The sequence below is a fragment of the Polypterus senegalus genome, chromosome 5 (genome assembly GCF_016835505.1).
Source record: "Polypterus senegalus isolate Bchr_013 chromosome 5, ASM1683550v1, whole genome shotgun sequence".
Lineage (NCBI taxonomy): Eukaryota > Metazoa > Chordata > Cladistia > Polypteriformes > Polypteridae > Polypterus > Polypterus senegalus.
Genome location: NC_053158.1, coordinates 262,345 through 281,093, shown reverse-complemented (window position 1 = coordinate 281,093; position 18,749 = coordinate 262,345). Strand labels below are relative to the sequence as shown.

Below are 18,749 nucleotides of genomic sequence, written 5' to 3'. Positions count from 1 at the left end.
AAACCCTGCAGCCACTGCGGCCCTCCAGGACCGGAGTTGGAGACCCTGATATAGATGATGGCATCCTCCGCTCACACCTTCTCATGGCATGCGAACTGCAGAGGATCAAGGGCGTGGAGGACCTTTGGCCTCAGGTGGTGAAGCAGTACCTTTTTGTGCTAAACGGTTCACATTTAAATGCCTACTTTAGAGCCATGCAGTGAGTGACCACCTTGTTAAAGTTAAGTAACTAAAAGATCAGGGAAGTAAGGCTGCCCTGTTTGTGTTCATTTGAATCGTCCGTGCAGTCCTGACAAGCCACGAAGAGGCTCATTCATTTTGTCGTTAAGCCTATGAGGAGCGTCTTTAGTAACAAGAGTGGCATCTAGTGGCCAATGTCAGTACTGCACGATGCTGTCTATTCTGCTCAGCGTGTAACTTGAGTGTTGAAAGCAGTTTTACAGTATTTATTGTGACATATGTGGTGATATATTATTAGGTTCGTGGTTTAGTTATAGATCATAACTCTTTAATAAACAGCGCTTGCAGGCATTTCCTTTAATACAAGCTGTTCAAGTCAAACACTCCCGACCTCTAATCAGCATCAGCGTCTGCACAAAACACACCGAGGCATCCCTGATCATATCGTACGTGTTCATTAACAGACCTGACTAATCGACTATCATTATAGGGTTAGACCAGGGGTGTCCAACTCCAGTCCTGGGGTGCCGCAGTGCAGGCTGCAGGCTTTCATTCTTACCATCTCCTTAATCAGTGAGCTGTTTTTGCTGCTGATTCACTTGTTTTGCCGTCGTTTGAATTGACTTGACCAGCTAACCTGAAAAGAGAAAAAGGTGAGGGTCTCGGTCACGTTGGTCTGCTCAGGTCACCCAAACGGTGGTCTTAGAAAAAATGGGAAATTAGTCGCCTGCTGTGTGGCAGAACGAGAGCAGCGACACGTCATGATATTCAATAACGGCTTTAATTAACAGCAAGAACTGGCTTCTCATTAAGAAACTGACTGGAGTTTGAAATCCCAGTTAAGCTGGTCATCTCTTGGCTCATTTCATGACTCATTTCTGTTTGGCTGCCATTTAATGAAGAAACAAATCAGAGGACTGAATCCTTAAAAACGGAGTTATTAAGATGGAGGGAGGCGCTCAGAGTAGAGCCGCTGCTCCTCCGCATCGAGAGGAGTCAGATGAGGTGGCTTGGGCATCTGATCAGGATGCCTCCTGGACGCCTCCCCTGGTGAGGTGTTCCGGCACGTCCAACCGGGAGGAGGCCCCGGGAAGACCCAGGACACGCTGGAGGGACTATGTCTCCCGGCTGGCCTGGGAACGCCTTGGGATTCTCCCGGAAGAGCTGGAAGAAGTGGCCGGGAGAAGGAAGTCTGGGCCTCTCTGCTCAAGCTGCTGCCCACGACCCGACCTTGGATAAGCGGAAAAGGATGGATGGAGGGAAAAAGAAGTTAATTAGCAGTGAAAACTGACTAGGAAAAGGGTTAGGATGAAAAGCTGCAGCCACTGCGGCCCACCAGGACCGGCGCTGGACACCCCCGGTTACTCTTACAACTTCATCTTAAAGTCTTGAACTGAAGTCCACGCTCCACGTCTTCTAATCGATTCGCCGCTGCGAACGCACAGCCCGCCAAGGCCCTTCGGCCGTCCCATCTCAGTCAGCGTCGCTCGGCCCCACCGTCGTTTGTGTTTCTAGGTGTGTGAAGTGTGTGATCTGTAAAGTTTGTGTGACTTGTAAAGTGTGTTTAATGTGAAGCAGCAACAGCAGCTGCTCAGCTCGCACTCGGCGGAGGGCGCCCCACAAAAAAAAATCCCGGCCTGCGCCTGATTTGCTGCATTGGGCTTCTTCCCTCGCGACCCTCAACAGGACTAACGAGGTTCATAAAAGGAACTGATGAGACCCCCGTTCATGTAAAAGTCATTCCCTTATCTCTTTTCTTTTTGATGTTCCCGAACGGCACAGCCAGACCTGAGTCGCGCTAGTGTGGGAGGAGCTCGTGACGTCAACCGGCGTGTGCGTGCGCTGTTGACAACATGCTGGTGCGCGTGCACGCGAATCTCGTAGTCCTCCGTTGAGGCGCGCGCGAGGTGTCGAGCGGAATGTGAAGACTTCGTGGCTGTCATCGCGTTTACAATTCCGATGAGTAGCACATGGTCGGCGTGCCCAGTCACATCCCAAATAAACTGTGAGAACATCGGGTGACGTCACACATGTCAACCGCTTCTGAATAAGTAAACAAGCTGGCACGAGAGCGGTGCCCGTGGGCGAGGCGGCTGAAAGTGAACTGTTAAACTGGCCGGCTGAGTAAACCGCACGAGAACACCAGTAGCCATTTCTTGGAAGTCTTTCTGTGCTTTACCTCCCGCCGGTCATTCTGAATATCTGCGAAGCACTCTGAGTGTGGGAAGGGCGCTGCAGAAGTGAAATATTATTATTATTATTATTATCAACAGGGGGAGCCAACCCTTAAATACCAAACGCAGCCAACGCTGAATGTGTAGGACGGAAACCCTGCAGTTGTCTATCATTTGGAGCAAACCTGCGCTTCAGTCACCCTAATGATTGAGTCCCCCACTATCACTACCCCTCTCTTTCTTTGTAGTCGTTTATTAGGCGGCCCGTTGGGGTCCTCATGCCTGCCTACCACCTTAGAATCATCAGAGACACCGTCCAGCTCTTTGAGGACCTGAAAACAATTTGACACTTCTAGTTCTGGGGACACCTTGTGACCGTGACCCACCTATCTGTACCAGTCTGGTGTGGGAACTCCTCCCATGCCACCTTAGGGGTGCACACTCTCTTCTATGAAGGACATCTGTGGCCGGCCCACCAGTTCTCTACTAGTTCAGTGACCCCGAGCTCGAGGTGCTGATCAGCTGGCATCTCCTGCAGACGGAGCCCTCATAGAAGACTGCAGGCACCTCGCGTTGCGCTGACCTCGTTATTAAGATTGGACTTTCGGTTACTTAAACTGCCTCGAGTTTTATGCTGATGATACGCAGCCGTTCTTCTTGTTCCCTCCAGAGGACCACACAGTATCAGCTGCAATCTCGGTATGTCTCCCTGACATTGCACCCTGGATGAAGTGTCACAAGAATGGACAGGTGACACAAAAAAGGATGGAAAGATAAAAGAAAGAAAAATGCATTGTACTATCAAGAAGGAAACATATTGAACATGAAAGGCGCTATATTAAAGAAGAATCAAAAACAAATTGATTGTAGTGCTGAATAGGATATATTTAACATTAAAGGCGCTATATAAATAAAAGAAAGAAAGAAAGAGGTGAAGCCCAAGTTGAAGATTCCACTTCAGAACTTCGGGGGGCTTCAGCTCACTGACCTCAAGCACTTATTGGACTTCAACAAGTGATGGACCCCCTGAACGAGCTCCGAAGGGCTGTGGCCCCCTCCAGTATCAGACCTGAATGCCTTGACGAGTGCCATGAAAATCCCAAAAAGAAAAAAGAAGGAAAGTGAAAACTCTGGAAAAGTGGGAATGTTCTTCAGAAGGCAAATCTCACAGTCCTGTTCTGCAAAGTAAGACAAGAAAAACAATCAGCAAATGAAGCAATGAGATCAATCAGAGGGGAAACTGGGGGAACAGACCCCTGCCACCACCCCAGGACTGGCACAGGAAAGCGCCGCCACCGCGTTGCCCCCACTTTCACAGCCCAGCCGCAGGACTGTCCTTTCATGAATGACTGGTGGGCGCTCGTCACTGAGTCATTCAGTACACACTCCGCTGAGCGCACAGCCTATAAAAAGCCCCCACAACAAGGCGAGCCCAAATTAGCGCTGATCTCATGGAGGCCGACGGGGACGTCCTGCGCTCAGCCGAGTCCTTGGGCCAAATTAACCCTAACTGCGCCAGCCATGGCTGCCCACATTGCTGGTTTCCTTTCTCCTTCTGATCTCAGCTCCCTTTACAAATGTAACCTGAGTTAGGTGTCACCAGGCACAGCAGCGGTGAGTGTGTCACTGTGCTCTGAGGGTCTCGGGGATCTTAACGGACATACCGATGGACATCAGAAGTCGGACAAGTGAGAGAAGACCATTCTGTCCATCAAGCCCATTTGTAACCTGAGGCAGTGAAATGGCCAATGCTCTCCATTTGTCTTATTGCAAAAAAAGTGGCTGACCTCCATCAGTAACTGGGACAACTAAGGAGGGGCTGAGGGATCTGGACATTGTAGACGGAGAAGAGCTGCTGAAATCAAACTGATCACCAGGACCAGATCAGGTTTAACAAAGAGGACTTGAGGAGTGCAGGGAGAAAACCGGGACTTGAGTCTTCAGAAAGTCCCTGCACATCGTGGGGGAAACGGAAAATAAAAGGCGACCCACAGTCCAGTCTACTTAGATAGATAGATAGATAGATAGATAGATAGATAGATAGATAGATATGAAAGGCACTATATGATAGATAGATAGATAGATAGATAGATGAAAGGCACTATATAATAGATAGATAGATAGATAGATAGATAGATATGAAAGGCACTATATAATAGATAGATAGATAGATAGATGTGAAAGGCACTATATGATAGATAGATAGATAGATATGAAAGGCACTATATAATAGATAGATAGATAGATAGGAAAGGCACTATATGATAGATAGATAGATAGATAGATAGATATGAAAGGCACTATATGATAGATAGATAGATAGATATGAAAGGCACTATATGATAGATAGATAGATAGATAGATGTGAAAGGCACTATATAATAGATAGATAGATAGATAGATAGATAGATAGATAGATAGATAGATATGAAAGGCACTATATGATAGATAGATAGATAGATAGATAGATATGAAAGGCACTATATGATAGATAGATAGATATGAAAGGCACTATATAATAGATAGATAGGAAAGGCACTATATAATAGATAGATAGATAGATAGATAGATAGATAGATGTGAAAGGCACTATATAATAGATAGATAGATAGATAGATAGGCACTATATAATAGATAGATAGATAGATAGATAGATAGATAGATAGGCACTATATAATAGATAGATAGATAGATACTTCATTAATCCCAGGGGAAGTTCCCATATTCCAGCAGCAGCATACTGATAAAGAACAATATTAAATTAATGAGTGAACTTAACGTACATCTCAGAGAAATGAAAGGAAGGAGAAGATCAGGCAGCGCACGTCCAGGGCAGGCGTGGTGAGCCCGGGTCACACCTGGCAAGTCTGCCAGCGATTTTCAGTTGTAGGCAGGTGGCGCTGTGCCACCGTCAAGTCAATCACCTGACGTGACATAATGACACCAACTAGTCTGCCACTGGCTAGGACAGAATTAAACTGGTTTGGGTGTCTCGTTAGTTTGAGGGGTGGGCTGCGTACGCAGGACAGCCGACAACCAAAGGAACCGATGGACGCTCATCCAGAAGTCCAATGCACAGAATGTGGCGATGAGGAAGACGAGCCACTCGTGTGTTGTGAGCTTCACTAGCAGAAGAAAAGCTTGTCTGTCTGAGGCTTTGTGCTAAAACTGAATGGCATAAAAGATAAAAGGGCCGAGACCACCACTGTACAAAGGGGGCAGCACGCTGTTGGCTGTCAGGAAATGGGCGGGCACAATTGCACTGGAAGACTGGCGCACGGTTGGTCAACATGACATGGGCTATTGAGATCTTCAGTTACATACAGATGGCACAGCAACTCAGACTGGCAAATCTGACATACCCCATGACAAAAAGTCACATACTGTGACATTGGCTTCAGTGCACGGTCAGCGTGGGCTCAGACGAGGGGGTCGAGTTTGATTAACATGCTGGAATTGTGGTGCCTACGATATCTCAACTTTCAGAAAGCATTCCGTAAGGTTGGGCACCAAACTTAAAGAGGTGGCACTTTCGGGGTGTAGGTGGGTACGGAGTTGACTGAGACACAGGAGGCAGAGGGTGATGGTGTGAGGAACCTCACCAGAATTGGGTGACATTAAGAGTGGTGACCAGCAGGGGGTAGCGCAGGGCCCTCTGCGATTCTTGATAAATGTATGAACGAGCCGCCAAAGACATGAAGTACAATAAAAGTTTCATATCTGCCACCTCTCGCCCAACGTATGCCCTCGGTGTCTTTCCCGTGTGTCTCAGCCTCTCGTCAAGCCCTCTTCTCAGACTCGGTCACTTCGAGGCCCATTGTTCGCCTCCTGTCCACTTTTGGTAGACGGACCCTCTTTACCTGCTGTGAAAATGTCATTTGTCATTACTGTGAGGAGAGTCTGGTGGCACCTCACTAGTATCTTTTATTCCCTGTTGAAATTCTCCTTTATATCTCTGTTTTTGTTGGCACCCTTAACATATCCTGTCAGCATCCCTACCACTGAGCTGCCAGTGCCAACCTGCCCATTCAGACTGCTTGGTAGGACCGGACACGCACACACACACAGACAGTAGAGTTGTATTATGTGTTACCAGCAGGGGGCAGGCAGGCAGTTGGCTGAGGTCCCCAGGACTGTCACAGTGTCACCCTTTGTCTTTGCTCCTCCACAGTTTGCCAGTAACTGAATGGCTGGTTTCCATTTCTGCTGGTCAGACCCCACTTTGTGTTTTAACACCCCTGCGTCTTCAGGGGTCCTCATTGTGTATTTGGTGTTTCGTGTTTGTTCTCAACTCTCTGCGCCTAAACTCGGTGAAGAGCGCTAGACAGACCTGCTGTACGTGGAGTTGTGCAGCCAGACTGATCATAAAAGAGTCGGCAGATGATACCACGCCAGGTGGGCGGACGGGCACATCATCTCAGTTCTTACAGCAGACACGCTTGGGCAGATTTGTGCCAAATCAAAAGTAACGTAAGTCAATATGCAGGTCACTTGTGAGGGGGGCCAGGGGGCAGTGGACTGGTCATTAGTCACATTCAGGCAGCGGGCAGAAGCAATCAAGATGGCCAACAGAATTTGTCACACGTGTACTGTATATCAGAGGACCACCCTTCAGGCTCATCGGAGATAAGCGACGCCAGCCCAGGGCGAGACGGGGCGCCGTCACTAACAACATCGGACCTCCAGTGGTGAGAAGCCGCCTGACTCCGCCCCTTCTGGTCAGAGCCCTCTAAAAGCTCAGGTGCCCCCAGAGAGAGACTCCTGGTCATGACCCGCTCTACCGAGTTATTAGACCCCAGAAGCAGAGACGGCTGCCTCTCGTTTCCGTTGTGTGCCCGAGTTTTTCTTTTATAATAATTCAGGGGCAGCCCGACACTTCCAGTCGTCCCAAATTGTGAGGTCAAGTGGCAGCCCTGAGGACATCTTGGAGGACATCCTTAGGTTTAATGACACACCACCGTAGTGAGGTGGCACCTGCAGGCCTGTGTGCAGATTTAGTCTCCACATTACAAAGAGACAAAGCAGCACAAGAGGGGGTCCGGAGGAGAGCAGCCCTGCAGATTCAGGGGTTCAGAGGCGACAGGACTGAAGTGAGCTAATATGGCGGATCCCAGCTCAGATGTTAACATTCACTTCAGCTGCCTTTTGTATAGCGCCTTTCACCGAGCGCTGCAGTGATCAAACAGGCATAAAGATCACATGACCTGCACAGAAGACAGGCACTGCACTCCGACTGGGCAAAGCATGGCAGAGGCTGGTGGACCTCAGAAGGCTGTTGGTCATCCCAAGAGAGACCATAACAACCGACCAGATGTCACTACGGGGTCTGCAGTGGGTCCTCGTGATAGAAGAGGGCATGAAAGAAAACATCTCAAGTACCAGAGTGGGCAGCAGAGTGCCAAGACGCTGGCTGGAAGGCCAGGGTGTACCCCATAGAGGTGGGTTTGCTGGGGCTTTGTTAGCAAGGCAGTAGTTGAGCTGCTCGATGGCATCGGCACGATGGGGACAAACCTACAGAGAGCCGTGACGGAGCCGGGAGAGAAGGCACTGAGAGACGTGGCTTTGGAGGATGTGCCCTGTGAGGGCAACTGCAGGTGGGGATGGGGAGGTGACCCCGATACACCACTGCCCCCCAAAGAAGATGTACTGCAGTACCAGGCAAACCATCTGTGAATGACAGCCATCAGCTGATGACCCGGGGCACCAACGGAGGGACGACAGGCAGAAATGCCAAAGCAGGAGCCAACATCTCACTTGCCCAACGGTCTGAAGATAACAGTAATGCCCACTGCCAGCCTGGTATCATTTCAGCTTCTGAGTTTTAATAAAACACCAAACCTCTGTGGTGCCACCTTCTCACTTTGTCAGGATGGGTACTGACTGTTGACTGAAAATGGCACATTTCTCAATTTCAAGTGACTCAATTTCAAGTGACAGTGGGCAGACATTCTGGATTCGCGGCACGTGGCCTTTTTATTAAATAAGCTGCGATCTGCCAGCTGCTGGGGTTCAAATCATAGGAAGGCTTGCTGGTGGGCCTGTGGCAGTTGCCAGCCCGACTGGTTCCCAGTTTCATCAGCGCTTTCTGGCGACTGGAAGGCCTAAGAAATGTGTGAGTTTTGATTTTCTGCTTTGGGGGGCCCGGGCAGATTAAACCCCAGTACGGGTGTTAAACACCTCATAGCCCGCCCGCCCCCTTTCTTTCATTATTGACTGGACTTTCTTTATTATTTCTTTATTTTGCTCGATTGCAGCTAAACGCCGCGCTCCTCCTTCGTAGTTTTCTTTATCGCGCTCCCCATAAGCGACCCTCTCGTTTATCGCGCTCAGCCCTCCGCAGCCTCTGACGATCTCAGATTCCAGAAAGCTCGAGAACACAAACATGACGTCACGCGACGTGCCAGCCGTGCGCGCCATTCCTACGTCGTGACGGCGCGGCCCGCATTTTTGAGCTGCGATGGCCGCCGCTGCTATTTTTGCCGTCTCGGCTCATCGCGCGCTCGTCCCTGGGCTATAAATGGGCCGCGGGTGCCGACGAAGAACATGCAGCTGTATAGCAGCGCACTGACACATTTTCCTGGATCTTACCAGCTGTCCATTCCGATAAGCTCCGCTGGAGAATCGTCGCCTCGGCTCAGCATGCCCGCCTTCTCCGCCTACGACGCCGTGTCGAGCAAGCCCGCCTGCTACACCTCGACGGCGCACATCTTGATCAGCAGGCCGGCGGGACTTCACCCGGCTGAGGAGGCCTGCCGCAGGAGCTCGGCTGTCATCGGCCCGGAGAGCGCGGACACCGGCTGGATCGACACGCTCTTTAACCAGAACAGGGCCGAAGCGGAAAGAGGGCGCGGCGCGGACGGAGCTGCCGAGGCGGAGCCGCGAGGGTCTCGGGGCGAGAGTGACGGCGAGGCCTTTGCCACACGCACCCTGCGCACTTTCAAGGAGGAGGAAGACGAAGTCGGCGTCAGCGACAAGATCGCGCAGTACCTGGCCGAGGTGGAGAGGCAGGACAAGTACCTCCAGGGCCGCGGCCGCTACAGGTTCCACATCATCCCGGACGGCAACTGCCTGTACAGGGCGGTCAGCATGGCGGCGTACGGACATCAGGGTGCTCACGAGGAGCTGCGCGAGCAGACGGTGCACCACATCGCCGACCACCTGGAGCAGTTCAGCCCGGTCCTCGAGGGCGACGTGGGCGAGTTCCTGATCAACGCCGCGCAGGACGGAGCCTGGGCCGGCTACCCCGAGCTGCTCGCCATGAGCCAGATGCTGAACGTCACCGTCCTGCTGAGCACCGGGGGCAGCCTGGACAGCCCCACCGTGTCCACCATGGCGCACTACCTGGGCGAGGAGGACGCCGGCCGGCCCTGCGTCTGGCTCAGCTGGCTCAGTAACGGACACTACGACGCCGTCTTCGACCGGCCGCTGCCCAACCCCGAGTACGAGAACTGGTGCAGGCAGACGCGGCTGCAGAGACAGCGGGACGAGGAGCTGGCACGGAGCATGGCGCAGTCCCTGTCGCGGATGTACATCGAGCAGAACGGCGGCGCCTGAGGACTCCCCTGCCTTCGCCGCCGCTTCACTTTGCACTTTAGGACCCGCGGCCAGCCGGGAGTGTTCGTGTGTGTTTGTGTGTCTGGAGCGTGGACTGCGTGTGCTGCCGGAGAGCCGGATTTTCTACTTGGAGCTCAAGGAAGGTTTCCTTAAACTCGGCGTTTTGTTCTTTTTCTTTGTTTTTTGTACTTTGCTGCATTTATCGGCGTGAATTGGATTTGTTGGAAGGAGCGAATGCTGCCGTTTGGACCCCCCGGCCACGTCTTATAACGCACGCGGTGACTCTCCGGAGCTCTTCAGGCCCCCCACCCCACCCCACTCGGCTCGTTTTCGGGGATCGCAAGTCCTTCACGTTTCGGGCCATTTTCTGTGGCAGCTTTCCAGGTTGGTGTGCGGCGCCTTTTGTACCCACTTGTGTGTCCTTTGTGTTTCTTTTCTTATTTCTGTTTAAAATGCTCTTCTTTGACTTTGACATTTTCTATCTGAGGGAACAATGTTGGTGTGCCAAGGTGGAGGGCATCCGCTTTGTGGGGTTCGCTCGAATGTGACCGACTCGCGTCCTGTAATGTCCTCCAAATAAATGACATGCTGACGAAGTGACGGAGTTCTGGGTTCATGTGTCGTGTCATTTGTCACCTGCCGCAAAGAAAGACGTGGTGCCACCTTGATGGTCACCTCGCCTCCTCTGCCAATTTCTGGGACACGGGGTGAGGTGACGCGATTCTTGGGGACTCGTCATTGACGGAAGCTGCAGCCAGTAAAGCTCACCAGTGGATAAAGCGAATCCCAGTAAGAGAAACTCGGAGTGACGGAGCCGATTGTCCTTCATCCTGCCAGTCGGGGTCCTTTGGAAGACACGAGAACGGAGACCCCTTAAACTGCTGGGACGGTGGGCATGAAGTGGGCTTTACTCAGCAGTGCTCTCACATCTCACCTGAAGGGGCCGGCGTCGCCACGTTGTAATCTCTTTAGTTTGCCACTCAAAGGGGGCATTGGGCTTGGCAGAGCACAAGAAAGTTAAACGCTGGCTTTTTAAAAATCTCCTTAGAAAATCCACGGCTGGCAGCCTTAAAGCCCCCCGTATGGGGTGTTTAAAAGTGAACTGGGACCCCCAAGGGTTTGCTTCTTAAATGCTGCATTGAGTTCCCGTTTGGTGACGTCGCCAGTGGTCCTGCTGGGATTGGCACCAGCTGCCCTGCCATGGACAGGCGGGTGGATGCCATCTGACTTTATTTGAGCAAAGACCCCCATTAAGATTGTGACCCGAGAGCAGGCGTGCGAAGGTCCCTAGAGATACGATGTGTTTAATGTCACCATGAAGTGTCACTTGGAGCCAACCGCTAGGTGCCTTTCTGTCATCGTGAGAACTTCAGATGAGACGCCCAAAGGGGACATTAACGTTGGGGACGTCTGGGTGACAGTGCTGCACCCCCCTAACGTTAATGGTGGCATGTGTAGGTGGGGTTGGCTGGTCTTTGTGTCACCAAAAGCTCTAAAAGCGGAAACCCTTCTACAGTAGACGCTGAGGTGGGCACCCAAACTAAAGAAGGGCATGCTGGGACTGTTGGCATCAGGTGCCAGTAGCACGTCACTGTTAGGGGGTGTCACCCTTCAGAATATGTCACTGGTGGGGCTGTGATGCACTTGGAGGGGGTTGTGGTGGTCCTGCAGGAGTGGCTCGTACAGGGTGTCCCTGTCATGTGACTACAGAGATGGCACCGCTTCAAGCCGCGCCTGGCAGAGGGCACAGGAGTGAAGATGCTGTGAGGTCGCGTCTCTGCAGATGTGCTCGTCTTTACGTCTGTGGTGGGCTCTGCCGGTGCCGTCCGCTGGTGACTTCGCTGGCACTTGTCATTTCGTGCTGGAGTTGCCTTGGTGCTCAAGTTGTGTTGAGACGTTCAGAAAGTGCCAGGTTACCCAGCAGGTGCCCCACAGGCCAAGCGTCCTCTCTGAGTCGGGGTCTCTACTCCTCCAGACTGGAGTGGTGGGTGAAGTTATCAGGTGGACCACAAGAAGAGACCCCTTCAGAGGTCACTGGCGTGAGTTCAAGTGGCACCACAGCAGAACCTAATGCCCCGGTGTGTCAAGTGGGGCATCTCGCCGCCCGCGATTTGCTGCAGTGAGATGGCGGTCGTCGCCAGTCGTGACTGTCAGATGGCGCTGGCCGCTATGGTGACCTCGGCTTGACCTCCTGCTACTGGTGGGCGCTGTGCTCTGAGGGGACGTCTTGAGGTGCGGCAGCTTTACCTGCCAACCCTCGTCGGTTGTTCAGCACGTGCCGGTGAGACCCCTGACTGGGCTGTAGTCACATGACACCCCTAAAGGGGTCTGCTGGGCCTTTTCCTAATCTCGTGAAGTCACGCCAGTGATGCCCCTTTAACTGTGACAGACCCCAGCCTCGAGGAGGAAACGTCGAGAAGAGCGAGACCCCCGTCCAGGTAGGTGGGGGCTCGATGGGCCCCTCAGAAATCCAACCCAACAGGTCAGGTGACTCCTCCTCCTCCTCAGTGACCGCTCTGACGGCCGCCGTATATAGCGCCTTTGTTAGTTTCATGGTCTGGTGGTTCAGTCACAGCACCGGCGAGGGGTCACACGTCATACGCCAAGGACCCCCTGGGCAGACCCTCGGTGCCGCGCCTTTCTCGTCATGCGTTTCCGGTCTCCCAGTCTGCTATATGGCGCCTTTTTAAGCAGTTTGGGCTGGCAGTGCTGAGGTGACGTGGTGGCAGGTGGCCTGTCACATAGAGTGTGAGTCTGACATTTTCACAGCAGGTTATTCATTATGGCAGCCTGGCATCTGTGCCAGCCCTGTGGTTTATTTTCTTGTGTGCTTTGGCACCATTTTGCCCGTTTCTGATTTAAATTCTTCTTTGGAGGCAGAGCCTTTCACAGTGGCATCATCGGCCATGCCAGGGCCTGCGCCCACACACACACACACACCCCTTCACTTAGGTGCCAGTTGGTATGGTGGGCAGTGCTCTTGGACTCACTTGCACTCATGCTTGTTTATCTCCCTGGCATGAATGGGCATCTTGCCTGAGATGGCATGGTAGAGAAATGTCTGCATGTAGTGTTGGTCAAGAATTCTGAGCGAGGCTGGCAAAAGGAAAATGGCGGCAGCAACTCGAGTGACTGTGGGTTGGTGGTGACTCCCAGTGTGTGACTTGTAAAGTTGAGAGGCTTGAATGAATGAGTGACATGATGCCAGTGTGCCAGGGTACAGGTACGGCAGACGTTTGTGATTTTTCTCTCCTTGTGAGGGTCCCAGGTGGCATTGCCAGGCCTTTGGGATGGGAGGAGAGGTGCCAGCTGTAGGGTGACTGGCACAGGACCCTGGGTACCCCTGGGCCAGCTGAGCGTTCAGTTTCTGCCCTGTGGTCTCAAGCAGCACTTTGACAGCCCCGGGGGTCTCATCTCAGGCGGGTCGGCCCCTTATGAGTTTCACACCAAATGAATGCATTGAAACGCTTTGCCAGTGTGCCGCTGCCCCTCCATATGTCGGCCATGGTGGCCTTTGGTGGCCCATTGTCACACTCGATGATGTTTAAGGTCTGCCCGAGTCTGCTGTGCTTCACTTGCTTGTTCTTTTGGTCGAAGGCTGCGGGCAGACGGGTTGGCATTCGGGTGCTCGTCTTATAATGGACGGGAAGTGCGGTGCAGTCTACAGTCTGGTGGGCCGCGGTGGTCTTAATGAAGCTGCCTGACTTTTACATTCAGATTCTGACCAAACGGCGGTGGTCACCTGCAGGCCTCACGGTGTGGCACAAGGCAGCCCTGAAGGGTGTTCAAGACCACCAGTAAGAGGGCATAGACGCCACGCAGTCGGGACCCCCAGCGCGCCCTGTGTGTCGTCATGTCCGTGATCAGCTGCTTATTAAATGTTTCTAAAGTGGTCCAATTCAGCAGGATTGTACCCTGACGCCATGCGGCCCACCCTGCAACGACAGCGGCAGCCCCAGGCCTGAGGAGCCGGAGAGAAGCCCCCATGGTTTTCACGGATGCTTTGGTAAGTCTGAGTGTCATAAACTGTCACAGGTAAGAGTGCCAGTCCTCCACAGTGCCAATGCCCACCATGAAGCGAGGGGAAGTTTAGCAGTGCAGCTCCTTGAGCCGGGGGGGTTTTGGGTGGGGGGGTCCAACTACAAGGGTGGGACGTCAACAGAGAGGAAGCCATCGCCTCTGCGCCTGGGTGAACGGTAAGGTGACCGCACGTTGGGATCTTCAAAGTGGCACCTTTGGGAAAGCGGACCTTCTAGCTCGGGCCAGTCCTAGCTGAAGACCACCACCCTGAGAGCTCCTTGGTGCCCACGTGGACCAAGTGGCATCAGAGCTCGGCACTGGGCCTTCTCCATTCATGGAACTCAATGACAAGTAGCACAGTAAAGGTAAGAAGAGACCACCGCTGCCGCATTTCACGAGAGCAGGACCACCCTCAAGTGTCAGCCTGGGCGCAGGGTGGCAGACGTTTTTGGTGTGCCATGGCTGGAGACCCGGCTGGCTAAAGCTCTGCTCATTTGAGTGGCAGCCAGTGAAGAGACGCCGGCACCGGAGTGATGGGTCTTGCCATCTTTGTGCCAGTCAGAAGCCGAGGGGCTGTGTCTTGGAGCAGCTGGAGCTGGCACAGGGGGGATTGGCAAACACCCAAGTAGACAGAATTGCAGGAGCCAAGACCCCAATAAAAAAAAAAGTACAGACCACCATCTGGATGCCCTCTGGAGCTGAAAGAAGGTGCCTTTGACCACCCAGCAATCCCAAGAGCTGTGCCAAAGACGGCACTGAGGTTTCTGACGTGGGCACCCGTATGCTGGCACAAGTTCTGAAGTGTTTGTTACGCTGCTGATAGACTTTTTGGGGGTGCAGCTGTGCCAACTTCACTTGATGAGGTGGTCTTCATGAGGCTATTGTGACATATAAAGTTGCCTCCATCTGACAGAGTGCCAGTGTGTGGGCACCGGTGCCCTGCAGTGACCCTGAAGTGGATAGCTAATGTGCAGGTTTACAAGGTCCTTATTGTCACGGGCAGAGACCACTGGACTTCTTTGGTGTGCTAATCGTCACTCTGCGGTGACACTCGAGGGCGGGCATCAGAGCTATGTGACCCCCCTCACTGACCTAAACACCTGAGCCGGAGGTGAAGGCCTGGCTGGTGACGTCGCCCCCTGGTGCCCAAGCTCGGTTGTGGGCTCACTGCTCAATCCCACCACAGACTTCCTTGCCTGGCACAGTCATTAATAGGATGTCCCCACTCTGAAAGTGAGGTGCTTGTCGTCATCGTTACCTTAGAATGTCACCGTTTTACGGTCTCTTGAAGTCCCTAATGGGGCATCATGAATACTCGATGAGGTCACACAAATGTGATGAAGGCGTTGGCATCCGAGTTTACAGGACATGTGACATTCAGCCAGGTGAGTGATGACAGCAGTGACACACACACATTAAAGCCACACAAGCACACCAATGACACGAGAAGTGTACCCTGATGGCACCCTGCCCGCTTCACCAGCTTATGTGCCCTGGCACTGGTGTTTGCACATTTGTGCTCCAAACTCCCCTCTTCATGTCTCCCCGAGGCCCAGCATGGCACCATTGTGACTCACGTCACTGTTGTCTCCTGATGCCATTTGAGTGACTGGCGTGGTCCTGTCGCTGCCGCCTGATGTCTCCTGGTCCCTGTGTGCTGTCACCTTTTTTGTGGTTACAGAGCCCACGCTTGGCGTGATGCCCATGGCGGGTGACATGAAGTGGCTTCTCCAGAGGTCTTCCTCTCATCTTCACCCTCGTTTTGCCCCCGTGACCTGGTAATGGACTCCAGGTGGTGACTCGGCCTTTTGTCAGGTGCCATCGGCAGTCTCTCGGCTTCGGGTTTCACTGTCTCTTCAAAATGGCTTCATAAATAATAAAGGAGAGCCGAGCTGCTCAGTCAGCCTGCTGTGCGATGGCCTCCGGCAGCCACCAAGTGCCACCCAGCCTTGGTGACATTGAGTGAGTAGTGTCACTGCCAGCCTCAAGTGACACAGTGGTGTTACAGCTGGCACTTCGACACACACGGGTGGGCATCTGCTGCTCTGTAACTTTAGCGCTCGTCGGCCACTACTGGGGGTACCCTGATGGCTTCTGTCCAAGAGGTGGCACATGAGGTGTCCAAGCTTCGCATTTGGCCATTGCCCTCCGCATGCAATTGTTGGCAGTTGTCTTTCTCTTTAAAGTGAGTGAAGTGACTTGTTTAGTCTTACCCTCTGCCACTTCTACCCGCTACCCATCTGGCACTGGCTCTGCTGGCACACCGTTTTCATTGCCCATTTCCTGGTCTTTTGCACTGTCCAGTAATGGCCTCAGTTGTGCCTCATTGCCAGTGACTGACCCCTTGGCTTGTGATGCATTGGTGAATGCCCACGCTGGGGTGGGTGCTTTCAGACCCTTATGATCCCCTGATATATAAATACAGATTTATGTTTCAATGGTGTTCTGTTTTTATCTGTCTTTGTGTTTACTGCATGCAGGGCCGCTAAGACGAAAGGCGCTATATAAGAACAAACTGGACTGCAGTTAGTCAGACTTTCTTTAACCGTGGACCCTCTCACTCGGGGTGGTGGGGCTCTTCTTGCCATGTCATGCCACCCTGGTCTTCTGCCTCTGATAAATCTGCCAGGGCCTTTCACTACCAGTTTACAAATGAACGTAAAGAGTGGCGCAATGCAATACAAAAGGTGCTATATAGAGATGACATAAAGGCAGCAGACTGAGGGGCTTCACTGTACACATGTGATGAGTGGTGACCACCTCTTAGGACAAGTGTCACCGTCCTTGCAGTTGGCACACTGTGTGGCTGGCAGGATGCAAACACCCCCATCTCTCTGGGCAGGGGGGCAGGTGATGTGACTGGTCGGTGGGAATTCATTTGGCGTCAGCCAGTCGAGCTCAGAGTCTTCATGGACCTTCTAGTGAAATCGCACATGCAGTCTGTGGCCAGCAGAGGGCACACCTGCCCAACACATGCAGTTGGCTTACAAGTTCATTCCTGCCAGTGAAGTTCTTACTGAGGTGTGCCAGTCAGCGTGTAGCACGTCACCCCTCTGTGGTACCACGATTAGTGACTGGTAGACATGAAAGGAGCTATATAATAGGGAGAGAGATGGCTAGATGAGTAAGGCACTATATAATCAAAAAGATAGATGAATAACATGAAAGGCGCTAAATCATGAAAAGAGCAGCAAAACTCTTACTTGTGTGTAATTTGTGACACGTCTCCACACTCCAGTGCCATGATTAGTGACAGACTGACATGAAAGGCGCTATATGATAAAAAGGCAGATACATGTGGAAGGCGCTATATAATTGGAAGACAGATCGATATGACAGGCACTAAAAATTAGATAACTAGATGTGAGTGGTACTATATAATACAAAGACAGATAGATTGGTGTGAAAGGCACTATATGGTAGGTTTACATGTTTCTTATTGCCCCACGTGGAGTTCAGTCGTGTGTGTGCCAATCAACATGTAACACGTCTCCACACTCCAGTGCCATGATTAGTGATGGACTGACATGAAAGGCGCTATATGATAAAGAGGTAGACGATGTGAAAGGCGCTATATGATAGGTCTATAAGGTTCTTAATGCCCTCTGGCCAGAGTCCAGTAAAAGTCTTCCTTCCTGATCAACGCATTGCCAGTCTCGAGTGCTGCCATTGTCAACCTGAAGCTTTTCATTAAAGCTCGCCTGGCACATTTAGGGTATCAGCTTTCAGATTCTTGTTCACTCCCCAAATGCCATGCAGCTCATTTTACAAGCTGCCCAGGCAGCTGACTGGTGAACTTTGTTACTTTCTGGGTGCCAATGTGGTCAAGGCCAGCAGTGCAGTGGGGTCCAGGAGGTCACTTTGACTTCAGAGATCATCATCATGCTGAACAGAGTGACACAAAGCCCCCTACTGTCCATCTGTGAGGACGCCATATCTGTGGACACATAATCCTCCATTTGTTTGACACAAAAGAAGCCTTGGTGGCCTCGCCAAAACTCTACATGATGGGATGGCGTCACCCCTGGCTGACCAGAATTGGGCAGTGTGACGTTTCTGCTTTGGCATTTCACACTCTTCATTTTGGGTGACTGGTGAATTTGAGCGAATGGCTGCTGGTCTGATGAGCCCTCGTCCCCTGTCCAGTTGGTCACTCTGATTGTCACCGTTGGTTGGTTGAGCCCTGACATACGACTGACTTTCAGATTTGCTTTATTGTTGTACAAAGTTGCACCCAGACGGACCGATGGCAGCACAAATATATACAGGCTTATGCCATCAGGGGGCAGCACCACAACCTTTTGGCTTTGGAGAGGAGTTTGACAGGAGGGTCTCATTGAGTTCAATACAAAGGGCACCCTTAGGGGGTCTTCCTACTTAGTTGGACGCTACCTGGCTGGGATGCCCAATTCATGGGCGGATGGTGGAGGACAAACCTTAAAGTTGTTTAACTTTGCAATGCCCACCAGCTGGCAGCAGCAGGACTCTGAAGCTGTATTCTAGGCTGCTGCTAAGGATTCTGGGAAGTGTAGTTTGTGTTTTGGAACAGAGTGGGATGACTGAGGTGGACCCCAACCCCCCTCTCCCCCCTGGACAGCTGGACATCTGTTTGTCCTTCTGGTGTCTTGTGGGTACTGGGCTGCTCAGCATTGACAGCGGTGGCACACTGGGTGCTGTGAGAGAGAAGATGACTTTTAGGCCTCACTGCCATTGGGTGACGTCACGTCAAGGCTGTGACACTGGAGTGTGTGGTGCATTATTGCATTATGGGATTGTTACTAATAAGAGAGCAGGACAGCACAGGACACGCTGGAGTTCTGT

General features: G+C 52.1%; 1 protein-coding gene across 1 annotated transcript; it reads left to right on the top strand.

The window, feature by feature from the left end:
* The first annotated feature begins 8,758 nt into the window (after nucleotides 1–8,758).
* Nucleotides 8,759–10,519, top strand: LOC120530082 (OTU domain-containing protein 1). The gene has a single exon (XM_039754239.1). It carries the CDS (start codon nucleotides 8,898–8,900, stop codon nucleotides 9,906–9,908), a length of 1,011 nt encoding a protein of 336 aa, XP_039610173.1. The 5' UTR covers nucleotides 8,759–8,897; the 3' UTR covers nucleotides 9,909–10,519.
* The last annotated feature ends 8,230 nt before the right edge of the window (nucleotides 10,520–18,749 follow it).

Excerpts from the sequence above, each read along its gene's own strand:
- LOC120530082 (XM_039754239.1), top strand. The coding sequence starts at position 8,898 with ATGCAGCTGTATAGCAGCGCACTGACACATTTTCCTGGATCTTACCAG.